This window comes from Corythoichthys intestinalis, chromosome 17, assembly GCF_030265065.1.
Source record: "Corythoichthys intestinalis isolate RoL2023-P3 chromosome 17, ASM3026506v1, whole genome shotgun sequence".
Classification (NCBI taxonomy): Eukaryota; Metazoa; Chordata; class Actinopteri; order Syngnathiformes; family Syngnathidae; genus Corythoichthys; species Corythoichthys intestinalis.
In genome coordinates, this window is record NC_080411.1 from 2,073,205 (window position 1) to 2,093,956 (window position 20,752).

Sequence of the window (20,752 nt, forward strand, 5' to 3'; positions counted from 1 at the left end):
CAGCTTCACGTCAATTTTGTACTCAGCTATGAAGATATTACTGCATTACTTGCACATCGTCACCAATAGTCAAGAATAGTTTTCTCGTGCTTACCAGATTGTTTCTAGTGCGCACCACAAACGGTGTATCGCATGTCATTTTGGAGGGAAAATGACAAGCAGTACTCAATTTGGACATTTAGGGATGTCGTTTCTAAGGGGTGTACTCACTTTTGTTGCCAGGGGTTTAGATATTAAAGGCTATATTTTGAGTTATTTTGAGGGGGAACTAAATGAACTACATTATATAAGCTGTACACAGACTACTTTTCATTGTGTCAAAGTGTCATTTTGTCAGTGTTGTCCCATAAAAAGATATACCTAAATATCTGCTGAAATGCGAGGGGTGTACTCACTTTTGTGATTCACTGTATCTGGTGCGCACCAGATTGACTATTTCTCTGGCTATTTATTGATTTATTCATTTATGTATTATGTTTTAATTTTGGCAGTCCTGCGATTCCATACGTTTGCTCAGTTTGGTACTGATGCTGCATTCGAGGAAGGTGGGAAGTCGGACTGGTACCATCCGAGTGGGATAAGTCCGATTTCCCACCTTCCCCGAATGCAGCATAGGACCTCCCAGTTCAAGTGGCTTTCCAATGATATTTTTCCTGGTGAGAGGTTGGACGTCTCCGACGTCCCACCTTCCTCGAATGCAGCATTAGAGCAAAAGTGGCAAACGTGTCGAACATAAACGTGGCCCGTCGTATTAAGCACGTTTGTTCAAATCACGCGTATTGCGTCAACGAATTAGTAGCATCTGTCGAGTAAGATGTTTAGTTTGTTAATTTTACCGCGGCTAAACTGCTATTCAGTTAGCATGTTTTGATCAAGTCGAGTTGTCGTTTGCCCTACAACTTGAAGGCAGCAGCGGGAGCCCGAGAGTGGGCGGGGTCCCGCCGCGGAGTGCAGTCACATGACCCGCCCCGCGAAGCAAGCTGAGCAATTCCAATATGGTGGCTAGCTTGGCAGGTCTTCGCTTGCTGTTGATGATATTGTTGTGTTGCGGGATCCGGTTGGGCTCGTGCGAGCAGGCGGCGCTGCCCGTCGTGCGCCTGCTCCCGCAGGACCCCTCGGGCCGCGTGCGGATGAAAGAGGGCACCGTCAGGGCACCCCCGGGAGTCTTCAAGCTGAGGCTCTTCGCCAGCGACGTCCGCAACCGGACCTGGCCCGGGCTGGCCTTCGCGGGAGGCTCCGAAAATTCAAACCAGGACCCGTGCCGTGACGAAGCCGGACGGCGGCAGGCCGCCTTCCAGGTCAAGGAACCCTTCGCGGCGGATGAAGACTGCAGCTGCAGCGGGCTGCTGACGGTGGAGGTCCGGACGGGGGGCGACGGCGAAAACCTCTCTTTTCACTTGTGCGCGGAAAGCGGCGGCGAGTGGTCTTCTTGGGGGCCGGACAGGCTTTGCGTGGAAAGTGGCGGCGAGTGTTCTTATGGGGGGCTTCGCGTGGAGCCTCCGCCCCCGGAGCACATCCCGGCCTGGGGCATGGCGGTGTTGGTGCCGCTGCTGGTGCTCGCCTGCGGGCTGCTGAGGACGGTCCACCTCAGCCTATTGTGGCTGGACCCGGTGGAACTTTACGTGCTGCACAGCTGCGGTTCCGAAGAAGAGAAGCGCGCCGCCAAGCGTCTGGAACCTGTCAGGAGGAGGGGGAATTTTATGGTAAAACAAAACAATCCAAAAATTCAGAATGTCTTGAAGAAACAATAGTGATCATCAGTGTTGTCACAGATTACTCATTTAATTACTGATTACGCCCCGGCCCCAAGAAGTAGTTACTTTACTGATTACGTTATTATCAATGTAACTAAGTTACTTTAAAAGTAATTTATCAGTTACTTTTCATCAATGTTTCTCTCTTTGCTGCCTCAACATAAGAATAACAACAGAAAAATGTCATCGTATGAACCGTAATTTCTGGACTATAAAGTGCACCTGTTTATAAGCCACAACAGCCAAATTTCACAAAATTTGTGAAACAAATCCACATATATGTCGTACCTGTCCATGTCGTAACATTTGATATTTACATACAGTCGGGTAAATAAGTATTTAGTCAACCACTAATTGTGCAAGTTCTCCCACTTGAAAATGTTAGAGAAGTCTGTAATTGTCAACATGGGTAAACCTCAACCATGAGAGACAGAATGTGGGGAGAAAAAAAAACAGAAAATCACATTGTTTGATTTTTAAAGAATTTATTTGCAAATCATGGTGGAAAATAAGTATTTGGTCAATACCAAAAGTTCATCTCAATACTTTATTATGTACCCTTTGTTGGCAATAACGGAGGCCAAACGTTTTCTGTAACTCTTCACAAGCTTTTCACACACTGTTGCTGGTATTTTGGCCCATTCCTCCATGCAGATCTCCTCTAGAGCAGTGATGTTTTGGGGCCATCATTGGGCAGCAAGGACTTTCAACTCCCTCCACAGATTTTCTACGGGGTTGAGATCCGGAGACCAGCTTGGCCACTCCAGGACCTTGAAATGCTTCTTACGAAGCCACTCCTTTGTTGCCCTGGCTGTGTGTTTGGGATCATTGTCATGCTGAAAGACCCAGGCACGTCTCATCTTCAATGCCCTTGCTGACGGAAGGAGATTTTCACTCAAAATTGCTCGATACATGGCCCCATTCATTCTTTCCTTTACACAGATCAGTCATCCTGGTCCCTTTGCAGAAAACCAGCCCCAAAGCATGATGTTTCCACCCCCATGCTTCACAGTGGGTATGGTGTAAGGTGTTCTTTGGATGCAATTCAGTATTCACAGAACCTGTGTTTCTACCAAAAAGTTCTATTTTCGTTTCATCTGACCATAACACATTCTCCCAGTCCTCTTCTGGATCATCCAAATGCTCTCTAGCGAACCGCAGACGGGCCTGGATGTGTACTGGCTTCAGCAGGGGGACACGTCTGGCAATGCAGGATTTGAGTCCCTGGCGGCGCATTGTGTTACTGGTAGTAGCCTTTGTTACTGTGGTCCGAACTCTCTGTAGATCATTCACTAGGTCCCCTAGATTTTTGCTCACTGTTCTTGTTATCATTTTGACGCCAAGGGGTAAGAGCTTGCATGGAGCCCCAGATTGAGGGAGATTATCAGTGATCTTGTATGTCTTCCATTTTCTAATAATTGCTCCCACAGTTGATTTCTTTACACCAAGCATTTTACCTATTGCAGATTCAGTCTACCCAGCCTGTTGCAGGTCTTTAATTTTGTCTCTGGTGTCCTTCGACAGCTCTTTGGTCTTGGCCATAGTGGAGTTTGGAGTGTGACTGACTGACATTGTGGACAGGTGTCTTTTATACCTATAATGAGTTAAAACAGGTGCCATTGATACAGGTAACAGATGGAGCCTCGTTAGATCTCGTTAGAAGAAGTTAGACCTCTTTGACAGCCAGAAGTCTTGTTTTTTTTTTTTTTTTTTTTGTAGGTGACCAAATACTTATTTTCCACTCTAATTTGTTAATAAATTATTTAAAAGTCAAACAATGTGATTTTCTGTTTTTTTTCCACATTCTGTCTCTCATGGTTGAGGTTTACCCATGTTGACAATTATAGGCCTCTCTCATCTTTTCAAGTAGGAGAACTTGGACAATTGGTGGTTGACTAAATACTTATTTGCCCCACTGTATAGAAGAGGGTCCTTAAAAAAAAAAAAAAAAAAAAAAGCACTACTGAGCTGTGCAGCCACGCCCTTACTCAAAACCAAAATTAATCTTCTAAATGTACTCATGAAAAATCTGGTTGGATCAAAGGTAAATCTTGCGGAATCCACCACTTGTTTTTTTTTACCTCCAGGTGTTCAAAAACTCAGGTGAAAATAAATTTTAAAATGATTTTTATATATTATCGGTATTGGCCTTGAAGAGCAGGAAGTTATCGATATCCGTGCACCCCTAATTTTGACGAGGTGGGTCGTTTGTTCATTCAACCCAATGGTGGCCAGTGAATTGACATCGACACTATTCTAGTGGAACATTTTCGTAGCATCCTGTTGGTTCCTTTATATGGCAGTGAACTCTTTTTAAATGATATATCGATTCTTGGTGGGAGCATATCAACCTACAAATGATCAGGATATATCACCATATTGTCATGACACTAGACGCTTGACCGCAGCGGTCCGTTTTGTGCAACAGGCGTGCTCGCTGCTCTTCCTGTGCGTGCTGGGACACTCGGCTTTGGCGGCGCTGCTGTTCCGGGCGCTGGGCTCGGTGGCGTCGGCCGCCTTCGCCGCCGCTTCGGCACTTTTCGTGGTGGGCGAGCTGCTCCCGCACATCGTGAGCTCCGGCTACGGCTTCCGGCTGGCCCCGGGCCTGACCTGGCTGGCTCAGGTCGGCATGGTACTGACCTGCCCGCTGTCCTGCCCGCTGGGGCTGATCCTGGACCTGGTGCTGAGGCGGGACATCAGCACCTGTTGCATCAGGGAGCGGGCCATGGAGATGATCCGCACCAGCGTCAACGACCCTTACAGGTAGTGCACGTGCCACCTTACTAATCCAATTGGCTCTCACGTCGCTTCTCGCTTTTGCCAGCGAGTTTGTGAAAGAGGAGTTCAGTCGCGGGACGCTGCGCAGCAAGACGGTGGAGGACATCCTGACGCCCCTAAAGGACTGCTTCATGCTGCCCAGCTCCACTCTGCTGGACTTCTCCACCATGTCGGATATCATGCAGAGCGGCTACACGCGAGTGCCCATCTACGAAGAAGAGAGGTGGGCGCCTAAATGCCACCCAGTTATTAGTCATTTCAAAATGTGTTTGTCTTTGTCTAGTTTTTGTTGATGAAAGCTCAGATTCGTCCAGTTTTAGTCAAATGTTACACAATATTTTCGTCTGTAAAATTCAAAAGTTTCACTATTTCAAATAATCATTGACAGACAAGCAGGTTCACCGTTAGCAATAGCCTAATCCCAACGCCAACGTGAATGCTATGCTAACGCTACGAGGTACATTGAGCATGTGATGATGAAAACAAAAAAACACGTGTCACTCTTTAATTATGTAAGGTAGTGATTTAGATACGCCACAAGGTGTCAATGGGAAGTTTTAAATTAATTAGGATCAAGCGAATGACTGCATGTTGTCCCTTGACTGACTACCTTCACTACCTTACATAGTTAAAGAGTGACACTGTGAAGTACAGCAGCATGGCCATGTGACGTCACCGCCCTGTGACGTCAACAACAATAGCGAGCTACTAGTTTAATTTTTATTTAAAATTTTTCAAATTTTATTAAAACGAAAACATTAGGAGTTTTAATATCAAATTATTATAACTCCTTCTAAAATTTATCTTTTAAGAACTACGTTTTTCTCTCTGTGGTACCCTTTAAGTTAAAACGTGAAACTCATCATGATAAAATGTGAAATTTGTCATGTGAAAACAATACGATAACTTGCTAAGATTTAATTATTTATTATTTAATTATTTATTTATAACACCAATTTCATGACATTACAATATATATCTAAAGGACAACGATACAATTTTTGATTATGTCACAAAGTTCCATTTGAGCCCCCCCCCCCCCCCCCCGATCAATATAATACGATATTACATACACATCTAACCCGATTAGTTCCATTTAGTGCTGCAACAATTAATCGATTAACTCGAATAATTCGACTATTAATTAAATTTTGCTGCTTTGAGTGTTTTTTTTAACTAAAATGGCGTTGTGGTGGTTTGATTTGAAAATGTTTGCATTTAGTTTGATTGATTTTGGTGGACACACTGCCTTCTAGTGGCAACAGTGAATATTACACATGGCTGAATCCAGCTGCTCCCTGTTAAGACCAACATGAGCTATGTTTTTGCTTGAGTTAATGTTTTTTTAATGCATTCGTAATTCAGTTTATAGGTATTTTGAGTCGTTTTTTGTTGGAATATGTGTTTGAACCATTTGTTAAGAGCACTGTAAAAATAAAAAAAAGTTAGCATTTTATATTTATAATTCATATTTTATTTGCTTGAGTTAATGTTTTTTTAATGCATTCGTAATTCAGTTTATAGGTATTTTGAGTCGTTTTTTGTGGGAATATGTGTTTGAACCATTTGTTAAGAGCACTGTAAAAAAAAAAAAAAAAAAGTGAGCATTTTATAGTATTTAAGCTAGCAGACTTTTGCTATGTAAGTTAGCCAGTTGTTCTTTTGTTGTACTTAGATCCTCATTTATGTTTTTTTATACCGTTTGAGGCTCAGCTCAGGTATTTTCATTTTTTTATGTTCCTTATCCAATTACTCGATCAATTGAACTAACTAGTTCATCGATGAATCGACTACTAAAATAATCGATAGCTGCAGCCCTCTTTCCATTTCACCAAATAATCTACAATGTATGTTGGTAAAACAATATAAAAGTTTCCATCGACATTTTCCATGTATCATCATCATCGCCATAATTAGACCTGTTCTGGCAATTCACAAATTGGCCAGGAGATGGTGCCCGATCTGTGCTGACTTGCTATATTGACGGGATTCCATCCGGCATAGTAGTACCACCAATCGGGTTTAAGATGCCCCTCTAATTTGCTCCCCCTGTCAACCGTACGTCCGTAATGCATGTAAGATGTTTGAAAATAGCAACACATATAATCCACACGGATAACACAATTTGTTACGAAATCAATACGAATTCATTGATTGTTATTGATATTATGCTAATGTAAGATGTGGCAGTCCTAAAAGGCTGTTGATTGACAATTTCGCCGATTTGATTGAATCGTGGCAGGTCCAACATCGTGGAGATCCTGTACGTGAAGGACCTGGCGCTGGTGGATCCCGAAGACTGCACGCCTATGACCACCATCACCAAGTTCTACAACCACCCGCTGCACTTTGTCTTCAACGACACCAAGCTGGACGCCATGCTGGAGGAGTTTAAGAAAGGTGAGGCGAGATTGTTCGCCCGCACCCGATGACCCGCTTCCACGCTAACGTTAGCTCGTGGACTTCAGGCAACTCTCACATGGCCATCGTGCAGAAGGTCAACAACGAGGGCGAGGGCGACCCCTTCTACGAGGTGCTGGGATTGGTCACGCTGGAGGACGTCATCGAGGAGATCATCAAGTCGGAAATCCTGGACGAGTCTGACGGCTACCGTATGTTCTCTCTGATGTTGTTTTTGTCTTAGTCTTTTGGACAAAAATACTACTAATTAATTTTAGTCATATTTTAGTCATTTCAAAATATTTTCATCTTCGTCTAGTTTTAACTGACGAAATCTCATACAAATTTCGTCGAGTTTCAGTCGACAGTTAGTCAAAATGTTTTCGCCTGTAACATTTAAACCATGTACCCTTTTCAACATAAATCCGGCGTTGGTACGCTACATGTGTCGCTGCGACCGACTGCGAATAACTGAAGCGGATTGTGGGATGCCCCCTGCTTGAAGGCGTGGCGCACTGAAGGTCGAATCTGAACCGTCAATCATTATGAAGTTTATGAACTAGCCTTGAGGGAAGAGATGAGGGGATGGGCCACCGTCCCCCACACCCTTCCCCACCACCTTCTAGCCTACCAGCCACCGCCACAACCCTCCAACCCCAGGACCACGGGGCAGGACACCCCACCCAGAGGGGGCGACACCCTGCAAACCCACCGGCACTTGGCCGGCGACACACGCTTTGGGGCCTAAGGAGGATAGCCGGGTAAAAAAGGGAAAGGAAGGCTCCCCGAATGCCTGCCACCTGAATGAGTGTGTGGGTACCCAAGTTGGAAGATGTTAAGAGTGCGTGAGTTAGTGGCAGGCTCCCGCAATCGGAACTACCGGCCACAGGGCGAGAGACGGGCCCCCCAGCACCAGGGCCCCGACCACTCCCCGCCCCAGGGCACCCACCCTGCATTCTCGACCGGGCGCCACACCTTCCTGTGTTCATCTGCTATATGATATATTTAAAGCAACACTTTTTTTTTTTTTTTTTTTTAAACCTGTCCTGTTCAGCTGTTTGGCACGGAGAACGGAAGTCTATGTGCCCGGTTGGTTTGAACAGTTTTAATGTTTCACAATGAGAGTGTGACATACTCCCATTGTGATCATTCAACACACCTCGTTTATTATGACAAAGCAGTAAACAGGAAGGCATTATTGGGGAACAGAAGAAAAGAAACACAAGAGAAAAAAGAAAAACACAAACAACAACAAGAAATACATTGAACGTCTAAACTAACTACTAATATGTTGGTGCTATCGTCGGCTAGATGTACTTCTGGTTGACACCATGTGGGGGGCCTGTTGACCAGGGAAAGAGGGGACGGGGGTGGGGGGAGTCTATAAGCTAAGTGATTGAAAGGGGTAGAGTGTACGTAAATCAGCTCTGTGATCTAGAACCCAGTAATCGTGTGAATCCCTTGTGAGTGGAAGCCCATTGGTGACCGACCCTACGCTGCTCCATCGCCAATCCCGGCGCCGGGACCCCCCGCCCGAGTGCGCCCTATCACATCCAGCCGCACGCGAGCCCCAACATGCGCGGGACAGCCACGCCGACGAGCAGAGATGCTACGCGGGCGCCAACCCAGGGCCACGGCCCCCACCCAGCCAGTCTGGGGAGGGAGGGTGGTAGGTAGTGAAGGAGTGCCGGGAGTCCCTCCTCCCGCAGCCCAGCAAAGGAGCCATCGCCCCTCCCCCGGGATCCAGGGTGGTCCCCCAGACCACCCGCGCACCCATCAACCGGCCTTCAGGGATGGCAAGAGGGGACGCTCCACCCACCCCACGCCCACCCCGTCAGCCCACCCGGCCAACGAGCCACAGCCGCAGCCCCTCAACCGGCACGGCACGCCACGGGACCCCCAGTGGCCCACCAAGCCCAGGGCAGGGTCCCCCGCCGGAGCAGGCAACATCCAGCCGATACACCGGCACCCAGCCAGCGACCCGTGACAGAGCACAGGGCGTATACCCAGTCAGAGAAGAGAGGAGAAGGCGGAGGCAGGAAGATTCCGAGGAGCCGCCGGATCGGAGCCCCGACCTCCCCCCACTCCCGCGGCCAGCAGCCCAGCCAAAGGGGAGGCCACGCCCCAGGAGCCACGCCATTGAGAAAAAGTGTGGGAAAAGCAACACTTGATAACTTTTCAGTTCTGGTTGATTTGAGCGACGCCGGTGGGCAAAAGCGGTAGTGTTTTGCCTTTAGAAAGACTGCGTTTCCCATGTGGACCAGCGCACACCCGCACAGTGTCATAAAATCATGATCTCCCGGTCGCCTGCAGTTGGATTAAACAACATTTCAGTTTCCAGCGGCTGTGTGAAGGATGAATAATGATCCAGTTGGGGCTAAACAATAGCATATGATGGTTAGCAACCGTGTAGCTCAGTGTGACTTCTCCACGCCTCCCCGAACTCGTCATGCCAGCGAGTGAAAGCCGGGCCATTGTTTATTGTTGAGTGTCCTTTTTGTCATTTTTCCTCCTCAGACAAAACTTTTTGCCTCCACGGCATTTGTGTTTTTCAGTGGACAGGAAAGTGAAGCGTCAGCTGCCTCCGCTGGAGATCCCCTTGGAGCCTCGCGGGACCCCTGAGGAGTTTTCGCTCTTCAAAACGCCCGAGGGGGAGCCCAAGATAAGGACTTCACCGCAGCTTCTGCTCGCCACTCACCGCTTCCTCTCCAGAGGTGCGAGAGATGATCTCTGCTTACCAGCTCTCTCAGTTCATATGATAATAAAGGCATTCTATTGTAGTATTTAGTATGTAACTTAGCATTGCGTGTGTTTGTGCAGAAGTGGAGCACTTCAGTCCATTACGTGTGTCAGAGAAGATCCTTTTCCACCTTCTGCGTCACCCCAGCGTCAACCAGGAGGTGCACTTTGACCCCGCTAACCGCCTAAGCCCCGCCCACTATCTGTACACACGCAACCACCCGGTGGACTACTTCATACTGCTGCTGCAGGTGACCGTGCCAGGGAAGCCAAGGCGCTTTTGTTGTTTTGACTCCGAGGGGATGTCTTATTATTTTTTCCACCGTAGGGTCGCGTGGAGGTGGAGATCGGCAAGGAAGGACTCAAGTTCGACAACGGCGCCTTCACGTACTATGGTGTGTCCGCACTCACGTTGCCATCTTCAGGTGAGGATGCCAACTGTGACAACTGCATTTACAGTGCTGGCCAAAAGTATTGGCACCCCTGCAATTCTGTCAGATAATGCTCAATTTCTCCAAGAAAATGATTGCAATTACAAATGCTTTGGTAGTAATAGCTTGATTTATTTTGCTTGCAATGAAAAACCACAAAAGAGAAAGGGGAAAAAAAATATCATTATCGTGTGTCAAAATTATCGCGTTAACGGGCAGTAATTAATTATTTTAATTAATCACGTTAAAATATTTGACGCCTTTAACGCACGTGCCACGCTCAAACAGATTAAAATGACACTACAGTCTCGTGCACTTGTTACTTGTGTTTTTTGGTTTTTGTCACCCTCTGCTGGTGCTTGGGTGCGACTGATTTTATGGGTTTCAGCACCTTGAGCATTGTGTAATTATTTACATCAGCAGTGGCGAGCTACTAGTTTATTTTTTGTTTGAAAATTTTACTAATTAAAACGAAAACAAGAGTTCTAATATAAAATTTCTATAACTTGTACTAACATTTATCTTTAAAGAACTACAAGTCTTTCTATCCATGGATCGCTTTAACAGAATGTTAATAATGTTAATGCCATCTTGTGGATTTGTTGTTATAATAAACAAATACAGTACTTATGTACCGTATGTTGAATGTATATATCCGTCTTGTGTCTTATCTTTCCATTCCAACAATAATTTACAGAAAAATATGGCATATTTTATAGATGGTTTGAATTGCGATTAATTACGATTAATCAATTTTTAAGGTGTGATTAACTCGATTAAAAATTTTAATCATTTGACAGCCCTAGTTTAAACATGTCGTAACCTGAAATTATAATAATATAATTAGAGGTACCACTTTATGTATGTGTGTGTGTATATGTACCGTAATTTTCGCACTATAAGGCGCACCTGACTAAAAGCCGCCACCCACCAAATTTGACACGAAAATGACATTTGGTCATAGATAAGCTGCACTGGACTATAAGCCGCAGCTGTCCTCACTGTGTTATGAGATATTTACACCATAAGATATAAACTGGTTACGCTATTTGAGAGCAGCATCATACGACTGTCATAAAACCAAATGAACAACCACGAAGCTTTGAACAAATTGGCTGCAAACCCTCAATGCTTCAAGAAGCTACATTTGGCCATCACTGCTCCCTTGAGGGAGACAGACAACCTCTGCTGTCAACACTGTTGTCGTCCAACATGCCTCCTGGCATGCATTGCGGCGCTACAGAAAAAAATTCAGGTTATGTGCTATTTATTTCTTCAGTTACTGTTCCAGTTGTTTCATTAATTGCTAGTTATGGTATTTGGGAACACTTTATTTGACAGCTGCGCCATAAGACTCATTAGACCGTCATAATTATGACATGACACTGTCATGAGCATTAATGAATGATTATAACTGATGTCATTTTGTGTTATCCGGCAAATTATCGCACTTTTGAATGGACGTAAAAGATCCGAGCTGGCCAGTTAGTGACATAATTTGCCAGATGACACTTAATGACATCTGTTATAAGCATTCAGTAATACCCATGATAGTGGCATGTCATAATTATGATGGTCTTACGACACCGCTGTCAAATAAAGGGTTACCTATTAACCAAAATAAATCAACAAATAAGCTGCACTGGACTATAAGCCGCAGGATTCAAAACGATGGAAAAAAGTAGCGGCTTATAATCTGAAAATTACGGTATATATAAATTTTTTAAAATAATTAATTAAAAAGGGAAAAACCGGTAACTATGCTTTGATTTCTGTAGTCAATCGACATTTTTAATTAAAATACAACAATTTTGTAAGTATAGTAACTAGGGTTGTTCCGATCATGTTTTTTTGCTCCCGATCCGATTCCGATCGTTTTAGTTTGAGTTATCTGCCGATCCCGATATTTCATGATCCGATTGCTTTTTTTTTTGCTCCCGATTCAATTCCAATCATTCCCGATAATTTTTCCCGATCATATACATTTTGGCAATGCATTAAGAAAAAAACGAATAAAACTCGGACGAATATATACATTCAATATACAGTACATAAGTACTGTATTTGTTTTATGACAATAAATCCTCAAGATGGCATTTAGGTTATTAACATTCTTTCTGTGAGAGGGATCCATGGATAGAAAGACTTGTAATTCTTAAAGGATAAATGTGACTTTGTATGTTGTGACTAAATATTGCCATCTTAGTGTATTTGTTGAGCTTTCAGTAAATGATACTGCAGCCATTTAACTTCTGCCCAAATGCATGATTTCTTCCCCACATTGCCTCCCACGTTATTTTGAATTGCTGAGAGAGGTATTGTAAGGCTTTAGCCACATATAAACTGGCTCCAAAGGCTGTCAAAATTCTCTCTACTCATTATACGCTGCCTTGTAGCGCTATAGGTAGAACGGCATCTTTAAAGATTGAACGCCACAGTGCGCGAGTTGGTCATGCAGCGCATGCGTTAATTATTTAACGTGATTAATTTAAAAAAATTAATTACCGCTATTAACGCAATAAATTTGATAGCCCTACTTTGAGCCAAAACTACTCTGGATGAGCGTAAAACATTTTGTCTGTAACGTTAAATACAATTAGCAAACGATTTAAATAAAAAATATACGTATATATATTAAAAAAAAAAAGGCATGTCCGATATTTTTTTGCCGATTCCGATACTTTGAAATTGACGTGATCGGACCCGATCGATCGGGATAGTAACGAAAATGTATGGTTTCCCACTGGTTTTATGTTTCTAAAAAAGGGAAATGAAAAAAGCAACAAAAAAAAAGGTTTTTGGAGGCTCAAATGGACAATTTTAAAGTCAACAATGTTTCTAAACATTGTATTGACAATTAAAATACATGACGCTTTTTTTGCCTATCGATTAGTTGATTATTCCTGGCGGCCCTAGTTTACCTACCGTTGGCGGCGCAAGATCTCCAATCCATTTTGACTGGGCGGGGCAAATGAAAGAATGTTGTGAATTAAATATTTAAATGGGTTGGCTGGCATAATGGCTTTAGTACAGTACGTGTGTCTGTGCGCGCACAGTGCATCAGTCTCCGGTGGCGAGTCAGCGTCAATCCCCCCGAGATCCCTTCGAGGCGTCTGACGCCACCAGTCCGTCCAGTTACTGTCCGGACTACACAGTCAGAGCGCTGACGGACTTGCAGCTTATCCGAGTAAGTCCCGCGAGTCACTTGCGTGCGCCGCTCTCCCCGCTCACGTATCGTTTGTGCGCAGGTGACGCGCCTCCAGTACCTGAACGCCCTGATGGCGTCGCGGGGCGGCGCCGACTGTGGATCGGGTCCTGAGCCACCCGAGATCAAGATCCTCCCCAACAGTCACACTAAGCTGCTCAACGACAGGAACGCGGCGTCGGGTGCACCAGGTCAGTCTGCGCTAGCTAGCTAGCTAACTAACTAACTCAGATCGTCGCCTTTTTGCTGTCAGCGCAACTAAACAAAAGCAGTTTTTCTTGTCTTTTCTTTTCCCTCCTGACTTTCTCCTCCAGACTTGAACTTCTCTTTCTTTGACACCATTGACAACTACTGCTAGTGCAGCAGGTGAAGCTATCCGCATGCGTTACGCTTCTCTTGTGCGTGTTTGTGGCTCTCTTGTGTCATGCTGTACAATATGACGATATATACAGTGATCCCTCGCCACTTCGCGCTTCAAACATCGCGCCATCAGTCCGTTGCAGATATTTTTTTTTTCTTCAATTTAAAAAATAAATAAATGCGGTAGTTTATAGAGCTGTCCCGATCCGATCGCATAGTCTGTCACTCTCCCTCCTGCTGCTTTTCTTCGGGCAGTGCTTTGGAGTTGTTTGTTAAAGTTAAGGATGATTGACAGGCGTTAAGGTTCGATCTTACCAGAAAAGCTTGGAAGCTGAAACTGCATGTGTCAATCGTCGTTGAGCTAGTTAAACATTTGCTGCGGCAACTCATTGTGTGTAAGTGAGCACTCAACTCGATAAAGCATTTAATAAAGACAAGCATTTTTCTACATTATTGTCGTTTAAAAATAATTTGGTGGGACAGTAACATGTTTAAAAGTTAACATCATTATCACGTTTGAAGTGCTTAAAAACCATTAAAGCACTAGTATACAGTGAATCACAAAAGTGAGTACACCCCTTGCATTTCTGCAGATATTTAAGTACAGTGATACCTCAGCTCACGAACATAATTGGTTCCCAGAAAGTGTGTCTAAGGCGAAAAGTTTGTCTTCCGAACATTTATTTCCCATAAGAAACCATTAAAATGAGAATAATCCGTTCCCAGGTCACCATAAAACATAATTTTCTCCTAAATAAGCCTTAAAACTACACAAAAATATACCTTATTTTCTTTAATGTCTTCTTAGGCTTAACACTAGCCTGTGGTGGGGTCTTTTTCGGTCCCATAATAGCAAAAGTACACTCACTATTAGGGATGGGAATCGAAAGCCGATTCCAATTCGGAACCGGTTCCGACTGTTTCGAGGCCTCGACATCACAATGAAAAAACCTTAACGATCCCTTTAACGATTCCTAAAGACGCGTATTGCGTCGTGACGTGTCTTGTTGTCCAGACGCATCAAACTAGCATGGCGCCAAGTACCACTCGCTCCAAAGTTTGACTACACTTCACCAGGAAAGAGTGTGAAAATGAAAGGTTACGACGGGTAAGCACGAGCATTGCAGCCATAAACATAACAATGACAGCACGTAGGTTCAAACGCTCGAAAGTGTGTCTTCACTTCACGAAGAAAAATTACAACAAAGCGACTTGCAGTCATTGCAAGGTGGAGATCACTGCATCGGGAGGGAATACGACTGCGCTGTCCTCACAGAGAGGCTAAGGCTCAGGTCTAGCTATACAGCTAGCTAAACTCCCAAATGACGATGTAGAAGATGTTGGTATAATTTGCTGACTTTATTCAACCGTCACTTGAAGAGTGAAACTAAGAAAAAAATGAAACAAATCAATTTCGTCCCCAATAACAAACAGGTTTGCATCAACGTAAATCAGCGATGATTAGCTGCTAATAACAGTATGGTTAGCATTCGTTCGCTAGCATTAGCACATCGTTCAAACCACTACACAACTGGATTTAAGTGTCCGATCGCGAGTGGAAACACAAAAACAACAACACAAAAGATGATACATACAGGCGTTGCCTCTGTAGATATTAACATTAACAAAGAACGTAGGCTCGTAGAAGTGTTTCCCTCTCTCACTTCGCTCGCTCACTCGCTTGGATGCGGCATTTCTTCGGCTGCCGAAACTGCGGCCCGCGGCCCAAATACGGCCCGCCTCCACATTTAGTCCGGCCATTTTGATTTTTTTTTTTTTTCTCAATCGTGTTATTTATTTCCTAGCCTGTTTCCTTGAAGAATTCAGAGAGGGTTATTTGGTTATTATGCATTTAATTAATAGTGTTTTATTATTAATTATTATTACTATATTATTATTCTTATTTTATTTACTTTCATTCCGTGAAGAATCCAGAAACGGTTATTTGATTGTGGCTTTCTGAAAAACAATAATTTTTTACATTTATGCACTTCTGCAAACGTCACACTTTTTCTGTTACAAACTGACCCAGGCCCCTCGTCAGAGAAGGGAAAAGTTATGTGGTCCTCACAGGAAAAAGTTTGGGGACCCCTGCTTTAACACATATTGCCAAAGGCAGAACAACAACCTATCTGCCAATATATACCAATATTTTTTATTTCTATTAGATAAATGTTTCAGTAAAATGTTACACATTCTTGTGTATTTGCCACTTATTGCCATAGTTAACATTGAGGCTTTGGGCCTCTTTTGATTTCGTTGTGAGTTTGTAAGGTTGTGAGTTCTGATTAAACAAACTCGATGCCAATCAAAACGTTTGTTCTTCTTTTTCCCCAAATTAGAATCGATAAGAGAATCGATAAAGAATCGAATCGTTAAGCAATATCGATAATGGAATCGGAATCGTAAAAATCCTATCAATTCCCATCCCTACTCACTATGGTCCAAAATGTGTCTATCAAACACAAACCACGTCCGCACTCAACGAAAGGGAGGGGACGAACTGGGACGACGTGAGCGTGCGTCAGCTTCTCGTGGCGCTGTTCGACGCCGAAAACTAGTTCGTCAGCAGAGACTATATGCTCGCGCATTTAATGTTCTTGAGGCGAAAAGTTTGTGAGCTTAAGCGATCGTGAGCTGAGGTATCACTGTATATCTTTTCATGGGACAACACTGACAAAATGACACTTTGACTAGGGATATCCCGATCCAGGTTTTTGCACTTCCGATCCGATACCGATATTATTTTGCACTTCCGATCTGATACCAATACTGGACAATACCGGCCTATCTGAGCACGTGTTAAAGTTATTTAGCCTGCTTACTTAGTTGTAAGACTCATGTTGAAAAGGGTTTTAGTACTCTTGATAACAACTAGCCTGACTGATAATGGTTCAAGATTAGATGAAATGTCTTGTTTTCTCATGTATATTTATTAATTTCTCTTCACCTAAAAATATATTTGTTTTATCCGATTACTCGATTAATCGATAGAATTTTCAGTCGATTACTCGATTACTAAAATATTCGATAGCTGCAGCCCTACTGTCGAGTGCCAATTTGTCACGCATAGCAAACGTTTCTGCCAGTGTTAGTTGCGTAGGACCTTTCTTTTTGTCTTCGGTTTTCTTAACATACTCCTCTTATTGTTTGTGGTGGTATTTCGCTAAATGCTTGATTAGGTTGGTTGTATTAAATCTTCTTACAGCTTTACCACCACGCTTGACTTTATTGTGGCATATGTTACACTCTGCCTCTGACCTTAAAGGACTCTTTGTCGTCCTTTAAGGTGAAATGATCCCAGACAGCTGACATTTTTACCGATAAAATCTCTCGGTAAATTGGGAGACGGTAATGTAAATGTAGTGTGTTGAAGGTGTGCCGTAAAATGTGGACCGGATTTTAGGGAAACCGAAGGAAAAACTGGAATGGATTATGTAAATCGGTGCGCTGGAAAACCCGGACCAGACTTTAAAAAAAAAAAAAAAAACTATCGGAAGTCGGGATCGGAATTTTTCCGTGTTCCGATCCGATACCGATGTGCATTTGTTTGCCCATATCGGCGTCCGATCTGATCCAAATATCGGATCGGGACATCTCTAATTGTTGCATCCTTAAAGTTGTCAGACGACAACCGACATCCATCTCGTTATGTTTTAGTCTCCCAAGATAAGTTTTCGGAGTGTCATCGTGACGTCATCGTCAGTTGTTCGTCGACTAATTATATTCGTTATCGTCATCGTTGATGAATTTGATTAGTTAAAATTCCCATCCCTAGTTCTTACATTGTTTACCTCATTGGTCGTTTGAGACCACGTGCTCACCTGTGCTGTGCTCATTATTGGTTGGCTTCCTGCAGATGGAACAGAAGGCGGCAGCCAAGATGGCGAAGAAGAAGCTCGGGCGTAGCGACTAACGACGGCCGTTTTGAGCGTTCGTCCGATTGGACGTAACTCATCTCCATTCCTTTTGTCATTGTAATTATCATTATTATTATTTTGAATAATTTTTAATACTATGTTTTATAAACACTGTGTGTAGATTCGTTTATTATGTATACACCTTGATTTGTTTGATTAGGGCGGTGCCTTTTGTGTAGCTCAACCATTGGTCTTTTTTTTTTCTGTTTATGTGACAAAGGACGTGGGGAGTTTTTGTAAACGTCCGTCCGTTCAGACGCGAATCAACTCATTAGTACTGTGGCCGAGAGGTGTCGGGCGAACTGCAAAGTTAAAACACTTTGCAAATAGAAAAAAGCATGAACCCCAATTGCAAACGCTAAAGAAAAAAAGCACGAATACCAACTGCCACAACACGACCCCCAATTCCTAAAGCGCGATTGCAAATTGGCAAAAGCATGAACCCCAATTGCCACAACACGACAGCAAATGGTTCGCAGCACGGATGCAAATGGCTCGCAAGACAATTGCAAAGACAGTGACCCAGAAGTAAAAAAAAAAAAAAAAAAAAGACGACACTTTGTATATTGCTACATGTGCTTTGTAACCATCTCCATGGACCTCCGTAAAGTTGCCCCCCCACCCCATCAAACGCAAATTTATATAAAAATAATGTCAATCGTTTGTGCTGCAACGGTTTTGTAGATACAGTATTATGCTTTTATTGAGATATTAATTTGGAGTGCTGACGTCACTCGTAGCTTTTTTTTCTTAGCTTAGCTCCCGCGGCTAATGGAGTGTACCAACTCTCTCAATAACAGAGGGATGTCCTAACAGCTAGCACGAACGTAGCACAAACAAATTCGGGTCCATTTTGCACTAAATTGGGGGGCTTGAGATATTAATTTCGAGTGATCACGTCGAATCGAGACCCTTCTGTTATGTTTTTTTAATGGGGCGTACAAAGGGGTGTCCTAACAACTAGCACGAACGTAGCACAAACGAATGGCACCACTTCGGAACCATTTTGCAGTAAATGAGGGGCTTAGAGGGACGTCAACACTTGTAGTTAATATCTCAAGCCCCCCAATTTACTGCAAAAATGACCCGTTTTTTTTTTTTGTGCTACGTTTGTGCTAGTTGTTAGGACACCCTTTTATTATTGAGAGAGTTGGTACGCCCCATTAACAAAACATAACAGAGGGGTGTCCTAACAACTAGCACGAACGTAGCACAAACAAATGGCACCACTTCGGAAACATTTTGCAGTAAATGAGGGGCTTAGAGGGACGTCATCACTCGTAATTAATATCTCAAACCCCCCAATTTACTGCAAAATGGTTCCGAAGTGGTGCCATTCGTTTGTGCTACGTTCGTGCTAGTTGTTAGGACACCCCTTTGTTATTGAGAGAGTTGGTACGCCCCATTAACAAAACATAACAGAGGGGTGTCCTAACAACTAGCACGAACGTAGCACAAACAAATGGCACCACTTCGGAAACATTTTGCAGGAAATGAGGGGCTTAGAGGGACGTCATCACTCGTAATTAATATCTCAAGCCCCCCAATTTACTGCAAAAATGACCCGTTTTTTTTTTTTTTTTTTTTGTGCTACGTTTGTGCTAGTTGTTAGGACACCCTTTTGTTTTTGTTATTGAGAGAGTTGGTACGCCCCATTAACAAAACATAACAGAGGGGTGTCCTAACAACTAGCACGAACGTAGCACAAACAAATGGCACCACTTCGGAACCATTTTGCAGTAAATGAGGGGCTTAGAGGGACGTCATCACTCGTAATTAATATCTCAAGCCCCCCAATTTACTGCAAAATGGACCCATTTTTTTTTTTGTGCTACGTTCGTGCTAGTTGTTAGGACACCCCTCTGTTATTGAGAGAGTTGGTACGTTCCATTAGCCGCGGGAGCTAAGCTTAGAAAAAAAAAAGCTACGAGTGACGTCAGCACTCCAAATTAATATCTCAATAAAAGCATAATACTGTATCTACAAAACCGTTGCAGCACAAACGATTGACATCATTTTAATATAAATTTGCGTCTGATGGGGGGGGCAACTTTACGGAGGTCTGTGGAGATGGTCACAAAGCACTTTTTTTTTTTCTGGGTCACCGTCTTTGCAATTGTCTTGCGAGACAATTGCATTCGAGGTGCTAGCCATTTGCTGTCGTGTTATGGCAATTGGGGTTCGTGCTTTTGCTAATTTGCAATCGCACTTTAGGAACTGGGTGTCGTGCTGTGGCAGTTTGCATTCGTGCTTTTTTTCATTTGCAAAGCGTTTGCAATTTGGGTTCCTGCTTTTTTCTATTTGCAAAGTGTTTCTACTTTGCAGTTCGCCTGACACTTCTCGGCCACCGTACATTAGGCTAACATTGATGGCGACAGACAGCGAGAGGGGACTCTTATTTAGTAAATATTTATTTTTGTTAAAATTTAATGGAAAACACACAATATTACATTTGTTTTTTATTCTTTCAAGACTCCTCCCTCTTCAAATTATACGTCTATTGCCATAAATGGCGGCCATTGAGTTCATAAAACACATCCTTTCGAAAATTGGTTCAAGCAATTGTTGTGAAATTGACTGTCTTGTGTTCACGGTCACTAGCTAGCTAGCTATCTCACTAGCGAGCAAACATCTTTGGTTGTTTTGATGTTGTTGAATTGCTCGTTCATTTTTCTTTGGTTCTCCAACAATAATTTTGACTCCTCCTTAACTGGAAACTCAAATTAGCACCTTGATTCTCGCCCTGTTGTCTCCTAGCACTTTATCAGTACTTATTCACAAATATTCTGGATTTTTTTTTTCTCTCTCTCTAAAAGATGGATGATCACTTGAGCCTGTTCCCCCACTGTAATTATTCTCAGGCCAGCTGACAATATTCATCACAATAAGTGCATGCCAAAGTTTTAGCGACAGTTGACGAGGCTAATTAGCCTTTAGCGACTTGACCATTTCTTTCGGTTGACATTTTGTGTTTAAAAACTGTAAGAAACCTTCCGGTGTGTTTTGATTTAGTGTGTGTTGAACGCGCTAAGTGTGAAGCTGAACTTATTTAACAAAGCTAATGTTTGTTTTAGTAGTGTCAGGAAGAAGCTTAGCGTTCAACGCCCCATTAGCAAGATTAGCATTGGACGAGTTGGGAAATCATTCCGTGTGTATTTTTGATCG

The 20,752-nt window shown here is 43.4% G+C and overlaps 1 protein-coding gene across 2 annotated transcripts; it reads left to right on the forward strand.

The window, feature by feature from the left end:
• The first annotated feature begins 942 nt into the window (after positions 1–942).
• Positions 943–18,040, forward strand: LOC130905874 (metal transporter CNNM3). Of its 2 annotated transcripts, XM_057819629.1 has the most exons (12): positions 943–1,703; positions 4,183–4,517; positions 4,579–4,755; positions 6,775–6,932; positions 7,001–7,144; positions 9,488–9,646; positions 9,753–9,922; positions 10,000–10,096; positions 13,159–13,289; positions 13,351–13,498; positions 13,622–13,673; positions 17,527–18,040. In XM_057819629.1, the coding sequence occupies exons 1-11, from the start codon at positions 996–998 to the stop codon at positions 13,663–13,665; spliced, it is 2,271 nt and encodes a 756-aa protein (XP_057675612.1). In that variant the 5' UTR covers positions 943–995; the 3' UTR covers positions 13,666–13,673; positions 17,527–18,040. The 2 variants fall into 2 exon arrangements, with proteins under 2 accessions (XP_057675612.1, XP_057675611.1); XM_057819628.1 differs by lacking the exon at positions 13,622–13,673 and having other exon boundaries at positions 944–1,703; positions 17,527–18,037.
• Positions 18,041–20,752: the final 2,712 nt, after the last annotated feature.